Source organism: Gambusia affinis, linkage group LG03 (assembly GCF_019740435.1).
Source record: "Gambusia affinis linkage group LG03, SWU_Gaff_1.0, whole genome shotgun sequence".
NCBI lineage: Eukaryota > Metazoa > Chordata > Actinopteri > Cyprinodontiformes > Poeciliidae > Gambusia > Gambusia affinis.
The window spans coordinates 12,338,529-12,347,452 of NC_057870.1; the positions used below are offsets into that span (position 1 = coordinate 12,338,529).

General features: G+C 40.7%; 1 protein-coding gene across 1 annotated transcript; it reads left to right on the forward strand.

The window, feature by feature from the left end:
* Window positions 1–1,120: 1,120 nt before the first annotated feature.
* On the forward strand, window positions 1,121–8,537 carry arrdc3a (arrestin domain containing 3a). The gene is made up of 8 exons (XM_044109418.1): window positions 1,121–1,654; window positions 3,764–3,845; window positions 3,970–4,117; window positions 4,204–4,306; window positions 4,438–4,694; window positions 5,134–5,290; window positions 5,373–5,515; window positions 5,634–8,537. Exons 1-8 carry the CDS (start codon window positions 1,375–1,377, stop codon window positions 5,700–5,702), a joined length of 1,239 nt encoding a protein of 412 aa, XP_043965353.1. The 5' UTR covers window positions 1,121–1,374; the 3' UTR covers window positions 5,703–8,537.
* Window positions 8,538–8,924: the final 387 nt, after the last annotated feature.

Here is an 8,924-nt window from a genome sequence, read left to right on the forward strand (position 1 = left end):
CATCTTTACCTTAGATTAAGACCTGCCTAAAGACCTTGGTTAAAATTGTACAATATTATCCTTTTTTTTTATGTATGAGTATATTAAAGAATGGGAAAGGAGGATCGTTCAAAGTTAGTTTGTAATAACTAACTTTGAATAAATATCTGTTTTAACAATGTTATTAATAAGAAATTATAATCTCCACATGACACCATAATTTGTTTGAGGAGAAGCAAAGGCCTTGGTTTCTGCGGCATTCAACAGGTGGTTCTGCAGCTCATGCTAGCAACACTGATGGCCACGGGGTGGCGCTTTGAGTCTTACGAGTTGTTTTTCTGGAAAAAGAGAGCTCAACACAAAAGGAGCAGTGCTCATCTTTGCAAAGATCATTTCATAATTAACATAAGGGAACATATCAGATATTTTAAAACCCTTGAGAACACTGTATCCTGCAGTCTCTTCGTGGATATGTTCCGTTTCCAGCCATTTTGCATGGCCTTTAATGCAGGCATCATGCAAAATGCAGCACTGTTGATGTGACAATGCTCAGCTGTAGAGATAGTAAAAGAAACGTTGTGTTAAACCCTGGAAGCTGCAGTCTTACGCAGACACCGAGAAGCAGGAGTAAAAGCGATCTTGAAGCTTATCCAAACGACAGCTTTATCAGATGATGTATAGGCATCCCGTCCTTATATGGTTTTACAATATTGTGACTGTCATTACATGACAAAACCCTGACCTTATATGGCTTTCATTGAATCATATAAAGCACTGTGCTGCATTATGTGCACTAAGAGGGAGCAGAATGTCACCACATCCCAACACAGAGAAAGGATTACACATTACACTTTGATTTTTTTGTTGTTGTTGTTGTTGCTTAGTTGCAAAATAAGCACGTTTAAACCATCGTTTATTTAGGAATACATATCTAATGTTGCAGCTGATTTGAAAAGCCTCACCCTCACTGCGACGTGTTTTTACCAAGCGTAAACCTGTTTACTGAATGTGAGCCGGGCCACACTCCTCTGCTGTCTGCCTTGTTCCAGAAGGCAGGAGGTGGGAGGGCAGCAGCGCCCGGCGCATGCGCACATGGTTGTTTTTCACCCAGCCTTGTCGCTTAAAGTGAGCGGAGCTTCGGGGTTTTCCTTGTCTGTGACTGGAGACCATCAACAGGATAGGCAGATGATAACAGCATCCACTGCTGTTAATCAGCCCTCACATAGCTCAATGAACTGCTCAAAAAGAAGCCACTGATCGTGCCTGCTGCTTTTTGCAGGGCAGGGATACTGATCAGTGTCCACAATCTGCATCCCCCTTACCCTCTTTTTTTATCCTTATGAGATCATTTTTTTCATAGACTTCTGCTTCAGAGCTCAAGGTCTCCTCTCCGCCATGGTGCTAGGAAAGGTGAAGAGCTTCGTCGTAAGCTACGACTGTTTCAATGACAGCAACGTCCCCGTGTTCTCCAGCGGGGACTGCGTCTCAGGGAGGGTGATCATCGAAGTCACCGGAGAAATCCGCGTCAAGTCTCTCAAAATCCACGCGAAGGGTTTCGCAAAAGTTCGCTGGACCGAGTCGAGAAATGCTGGATCCAACACTGCCTACACTCAGAACTACACAGAAGAAGTGGAGTACCTAAATCACAAAGACATCTTAATTGGGCATGAGAGAGGTAAGTTTCTATTCGTATTTGTCGCAAAGTTTGGTAGAATCAGTGATGCTTCCCGGGGGTCATGGCAAATGACTATAAAATTAACTAAATAACCGAGTAATTGTGTGGCCTCTATCGTCTACAGTTAGACATATTTGAGTCTTTTACTTTTTGACAATCTCCCCTTCCTTCCTTGCTTGTTTGTAGTCAAGGTGTCAGAATGAATGACAGCATCTCTATAGCGTCTATCTTTGTTTTTAACGTACTTCTTGCGTAAAATGTAAATAAACGAAATGTTCCGCCACAGTAGAGCACATTGGAGACTTAACATGACGAATGTTAAGTTTTTGTTAAGAAATGTTATCGGGAAACAACCTCGAAGTTTCCCCTATTGTTCAAAGCGGTTCAATCCTGTTCAGAAAACTGGATTGAGAGTGGGCGGAGCCACGGCGCATCCCCTCCTTTGCTCGCTTGTGATTGGTGGAGATGCTCTTACGTGTAGTCAATGACATCATGGTTTTGCAGAGTGACAGACCACTCAGCAACTTTTTTAAATACGGAAAACACCTGCAGAATATCACTGCGGAACCCTTTTCAATTGAGTCTTTTAGCATTTTATGTGTAAGAAACTTGTGTTGCCCTCATTCAACGAAACTGTGGCGTTGTTTTCATCTCGGTAGCTAATGTAAATATCCTCAGTGCTCCAGAGTGGCTTTAGACAAGAAAATAAATGGAATTAAGCTAAATAATAATAATAATTACACGCATTGTGACGGTGTTCCGTGTACAATAAAGTGGTTAATTGTTAGAAACGGGTAATAGTTGCGGGTTGTAGTCTGCGGTGCCGGAGCCTGCGGCGCCGCGCAGTGAAAGAGCCCTGCGCTGCCGCTGAGAAGCTGCTCGCACCGGTTTAGGCCGGTCTCCTCCTGTTGGAGGCTGCCGTGTGAGTGACAGATCCGCACTTGTTTACCACTCTGCTGCTGCTGCTAGGGGGGAGGGTGTGCTGAGCTGGCAGAGACAGCTTAGCAAAACTATCCTCTCACTAAAAATTGCATTAAGTTTTCGTTTTCACAAGCTTAGCGAATCCCTTTTCACCTTTTTATGGAGTAAAAATCCGAAACTTTCTGTTTCTGTTATGTGACGATGATGCGTTGCTTTGCCTACAAGCAAGTATGGAAAACAATATTTTAGCTTCAGTACTTTGTGCTATTTCCTAAGAGGTAGAATTAACATTTCTATAGATGGGTTTTTACTTTGATTGGCACTCAAATCACATCCTTAATATAATTGATTACAAACCCTCTTAAATTTGAATGACCCATCAATTACGTATTTTAATTTTTTTCCCAAATATTTACACTTAAAGTAATAATGCAGGATAATATAAGTGTTTCTACTGAATAAGTTCCCAAAATATCTACATTTTTTTAAAAGTTTACCATAACTATTCCTTAAAGATTTGTAGTATTTTTGTCATGACCTCACCAAATTCTGCCCAGGTGGCCTTAGTCGTCTTTGGCAAACAGCTTTTGAAAGATTTTGGCATTGTTTTGGAAGCATTCAAGTTGGCTTTAAGTTTCTATTGAAGGAATCAATCTTATACTTTTCTAGGTCACACTTTAATTCTGGCACTCAAAAATTGAAAGTCACCACTCACGCAGTTTCGTGACTTATAAAACACGAATCAAACGACTACAAAAATTGTTAAAACTTAGATGTTTAATATTCAAACATTCAGAATGTATAAAAATTGCAAAGCAAACTAGAAAACCGAGCTGGCAAAAGTATGGGTCTTTCAGATTAAAAAATATTTAGAAACCATGTAAATTATCTGGGGTATTTTGTTTTTTATTCATACATAATCAACCCTCTTTCTAATCGTTCAACTTCTTTAATCTCCCTTTTTTAACATTTTTCTGCTGTTTGTCTCTCAATACAATAATTTTTTTCCAGACAGATTTAATTGTAAAACACGTTTATTCTCTTTTTGTCTCCCCCACCCTGTTTTTTTTTTTTTGTTTTTGTTTTTTTCGTTTTCCTTCTTGATATGATTTTTCAGATGCCTTCGTAGAGCATTTTGTCCAGGTATGGTATACATGTGTTTGGAATATTGTCCTCCTTGTTTTTCAGACGATGACAACTCGGAGGAAGGACTCACTACCATCCATGCAGGAAGGCATGAGTACGCATTCAGCCTCGAGCTTCCACAGACGTAAGTGGTCTGGTACAACGTGGAACCGACAGACCATGTGTTCATTTTTCACCGTACTTGGACGAACGTTTGATTTTTGGTGTTCGTCTCAACCTTTTCTCTCCTCTCTGCGTCTCTCCTGCAGACCTCTGGCTACCTCTTTCGAAGGAAAGCATGGCAGTGTGCGCTACTGGGTGAAGGCTGAGCTCCACAGGCCATGGTTGCTGCCATTGAAGACCAAGAAGGAATTTACAGTCTTTGAGCACATTGACATCAACACTCCTTTATTGCTGGTAAGCTCTTCTGAAATTACCCATAGAATTTTGTTTTTGACAAGCAGAAGGAATTTTTAAATGATTTTCTGCTCTTTCTTGTTCAGTCACCACAGGCTGGCACTGCAGACAAGACACTTTGCTGTTGGTTCTGCACCTCAGGTCCTATTTCCCTAAGTGCCAAAATTGAAAGGAAGGGATACACCCCAGGTGAGAATAAGATGTTGGCAAAACCACAGTTTTGTTTTTGTTCTTGCATCATGCATACGTACAAATCCGTTTGCTGCTTTTGTGAATGGAAAGACACCAGTTAATGTCTTTTTTTTCTTTTAATCACACAGGAGAGTCAATTCAAATCTTCGCAGAGATCGAGAATTGCTCGTCTCGCATGGTGGTGCCAAAGGCGGCTATCTACCAGACCCAGACCTTCTATGCCAAAGGGAAGATGAAGGAGGTCAAGCAACTGGTCGCCAACCTGCGGGGAGAGTCCCTGTCGTCTGGCAAAACGGAGACCTGGAACGGCAAGATGCTGAAGATTCCTCCTGTTTCGCCCTCCATCCTGGACTGCAGCATCATCCGAGTGGAGTACTCTCTCATGGTGAGTGCCGGCCTGCGCTGTGTGGAGCGCTCTCTTGCACTTTCCAGGCATTCGGTTCAAATGTCCAGAAATGACAGTCATGCAAACACAAGGGTCTCTGCTTGCATAATGTTATTATCATCACCACCTATTTTCAGAACTGCTATCAGTATAGCATCAATATTTCCTAGTAGACACTGTTTGTCCTGGCTCGGCTTAGACTGCCAGAGCTTGGACTGTACCCTCCACATGGCACTAAGAGCATTAGCCCAGAAGCCTGGGAGCAACACCTGCCCTCTGGGTGCCTAATCTCATTATCATTCCAGCCTAAGCAAACGATTGCTAGACACTGACACGCATATCTAAAATGTAATGTCAAGCTAATTACCTCCATTGCAAAACACAGAACTGATTAGTTTGCTTTACTTCTGATTGATCTTTAAACTGCTGTTGTGTTCAGGTCTATGTGGACATACCGGGGGCAATAAACCTGTCCCTGAACTTACCCCTGGTCATCGGAACCATTCCTCTCCATCCGTTTGGCTCCCGCACCTCCAGCGTCAGCAGCCAGTGCAGCATGACCTGGCTGAGCATGGGTCTACCAGAGAGGCCTGAAGGTAGATTCACTTGATGTTGTGATTGAAATGTACGTTTCTGCTGTAGATAAATCAGGATTTCATTTTAAAACTTTACTCACAGCTCCTCCGAGCTATGCAGAAATTGTGACAGAAGAGCAGAGGCAAGGCCGCCTGGATGCCCCAGCGGTCCGAGAGGATCTGCAGGGTCCTCTTTTGGCCTATATTCACGAGTTCCGCTTCCAACCCCCTCCTCTGTACTCTGAGGTAAGCAGCAAAAAAACAAAACAAAAAAAAAAAATATCATTTGATCACTTGTATTTCAGAAATGATCCGTTCTCTTAAATAATCGCCTGTTTTTCCTCTTTATGTTTCTCCACACCAGATTGATCCTAACCCAGATCACTCTGGCTGTGCAGAGGAGCGCAGGCTCGATGCCTGTCCATCACGCTGAGCGTTTCTTGAAACTTACCCCGAGTGAGTGAGGGTACCTAAAGGAACCGCCTTGAAAGGCTGAACTTTGAACATTTTCTCAGATGACAACGTTGACACAATGCTGTTGAGATCTGGAAAAAGCCGTGAGATCTGACCTACAAAAGACTTGCCCAACGTCGAGCTGGACGGGGCGACGCGTTCCGCCGTTTCCTCAGAAAGAGAAAAAGACTTCTCCGCTTTGGGGTTTCACTATCTTCCTGAGGAATATTCAGCCTGTGTGGAGGCTAGCAGTGGAGCCCTGGTGAGGAAGTTGGAAGAGAAGGAATCACCAAGGCTCAGCCTGCCAAGCTCCTCTTCAGCCTCAACTCTTCTGTATTTGTGGCACATTGAGGATGTGGCTCCTTACACAAAGGGGGAAACTAACCATGTCCAGACTTCAGCAGAATCACTTTAAAAACAGGGGATGATTGAAGGAAAGTAACTGTTCTAACAATTATAGTCTGTATGAGTTAAGGTTTGCAGCAGTGGTTCAAAACAGAGCAAAGACTAATTCCTTTTGCCTCGTGGGGGATTTTTGTTTTGCACATATTTGTTCTTTACTTGAGTTGGGTGGCTCTGTTTAATAATTTTATTTTATTATTTTTTTTTTTTTACATAAATCACTAATAGTTTGCTTTCAGTTTTGGAAAAGACCAGACCGGAAAGAGCAGACTGCAGGCTTAACAGTTGAAACTATCATCTGCAAAATGTTTGACTTTTGAAAACAAAAAAAGACTGAAAAGAACGAAATGCACTGAATTTATGTTGAGCAGTTAACGATTTTTCCGTTTTTCAGTACATGGCGACTAATAAGTTATCTACGTTTTTTTTATTTTTTTGTTATAAGTGTAGGTGGAAGCTGTTAAGTAAGGCGTTGCCTCCGTAGTTTGAACTCCCGTCTAGCTTCCTTCCTTTTGTGTTGCGTAGTTTCTGTTATTCTATCTCTGTATCTTGAACTGCTAATAGCTTTTTCTGGGTTTTTGGTTCCAAGGTTGCTCTGGATTTGGACTAGTGGGGTTGCGGTCCTGCTTTTGTCACTCAAAACGTAGCCGAAAGATAAGTGTGTATTTTAGAGAGAATCAACCCTAAACGCCTGCAGCCCCTCCAGTCCTTGTGCCAGACTATATCAGACTGGCATTACTGCCCTAAAAGCACTGTCTCAGGTGTGTGTGTTTTTTGTTTTGTTTTTGTCTTTTTCACTTGCCAAGTGGTTTTAAAAAGTGGATTTTTTTTATTGCACTGTTAAATTTATATATTTTTTTTTAACTACCAAAATGAGAGAATAGTCTTGCAGACAAGCAAGATAACTTTTGAGAAGAATCACATTCCCTTTTTGTCCTGCTGCACTTACTTACTGCATCCCAACCAACAGACTTTTTGGCAGACCAGTGAAACCACAATGCTAATGATAATATATAAGTACAAAAAAGGGGAACATGAAGTTAGAGGAATGTCTGCCTCTGTGCTGAAGAAGCAAACTCAGCACAAATGTAAAACCGGAGACTGTGCTAAACCTCTATACAGGCTGGTCAGAACAAGTAGTAGTAGGAAAAATGAGTAATACATTGGTTTTCTAACTCATTTAATATAATAGACCACTTGCAATAGAGGTTTGACATGGTCATAAAAGACAAAAAGCAGCACTTTTCTTTTTCTAACAAAAAAAAACAAATAAGCATTCAGTGGTGAAGGTCTGGTTGAAAACGCATAGGTACTAGCAATGTAATAAACGGGCTTTCAGTAAGGCAGTGCTGCTTAGGATATTAAAGCATTATTCACTATGTTTTAATGTTAGAAACTTAAGTTTACATTTATTCTTTTCTGTCTTTGAAACGTAGTTAACACTAGCTCGCGTGTGATCTCTTTTATCAAAATCCTTCTGGCAACTAAAGCAAATGGCTTCTGACAGTGACGGACAAACTGCAGAATGTTCATAAAGTGATCTTATCTTAGTGGCCTTGTTGCAGAAAAAGACCGTAACACGGTTCCTCGTTTCATTCGCCGTCTGCTCTAACCAATGTTCTCATCTGTGTTTGTCCACGCCTGTATGTTCTTTGACCTTTCGATGTTTATTCAAAAAGATGAAAAAGGGAAGAGAAAAAAAAAAGGTCAGTTTTTTTTTTTTAAGTAAGTTTGATAAAGAATGAAACCTTGTCTATGATGATAAATGGTGAATATTATCTTTCTTTTTTTCCATTTTTCGTGGGCATTCTTTGTTTTTGTTTTTTTTGTTTGTTTTTTTTCACAACCATTTTATTTCTTACCCCTCATCCCAGTTTGTGGGTGGCAGCTGTTGATCAGTGTCCCCCACCTCCCACACTCCACCCTCCCTGAGAAACACTTAGCAGACATAGGGTTGTAGACTAAACAATTCCTCGGTTGTAAACTTGTCTAAATGCAGTTTGCAGGTCTTTTTTTTGTTGTTGTTGTTTTTATCTTAGGGAAACTGCGGTATAGAATAAGCTTTCAGGTTTGGTCAGTACCATAGTCCATTTGCTTGGGCTTCAGAAATAGTCCAGTGTCAAAACTAAGCTAAACTCCTGACCTAGTAATAAAGGCAGGAACTGAAATGTTCAGAGATTAAAAAAAATAAAAAATGAAGAAGAAGAAAACTTAGGTGAAGGGGTCTGAAACATTTTAGAAACGAAGTGCAATATTACTCACTGAATTTTCTTTATTCTCCATTTGTTTCTGTTTGTATCTTTTATCTGTTAATCATGATGATGTGTAGTTATTCTATGAATATACTATGTACTGAATGATTTAACCTTTGTTTTGTTCTTCCTTTTGAGTTAAATAAAACTTTAAATTAAAACGAGCAGAGGCGGGTTTTTGTTTACGTAGTTACATCAATATCCTGCACAAGTTTTCTTGTATCCAATCAACCTTTGCACTCAAGAATATTTCTGTTTAATAGTTGTGATAAGTTTTTGTTGGATTCATAACATATTTTCCTCCTTGCCTTTTTATAGAAACACAGAGTTCGCCTGAAACAATGATTAATCTTTTCTCAATGATTGACGCAGATGGGAATATTTTAAGTGGGTAGAGTTTTAGTACCTCAGGCCTCAAATGGCAGAGAAATATGGTGCCACACTGCCCCTAGTGGTGGTTTGAAAACAACACCTTTCACTGCTGAGTTGCATGAAAATGCACTCGTAGTAACTTAACTAAACTAAACACTGCATTCAGTTATGGAATG

Bases quoted from the DNA above. Each gene is read 5' to 3' on its own strand.
- arrdc3a (XM_044109418.1), top strand. From the start codon at position 1,375: ATGGTGCTAGGAAAGGTGAAGAGCTTCGTCGTAAGCTACGACTGTTTC. The intron at 3,846-3,969 runs GTAAGTGGTCTG...TCTCTCCTGCAG, and splicing joins AGCCTCGAGCTTCCACAGAC to ACCTCTGGCTACCTCTTTCG. The intron at 4,307-4,437 runs GTGAGAATAAGA...TTAATCACACAG, and splicing joins AAGGAAGGGATACACCCCAG to GAGAGTCAATTCAAATCTTC.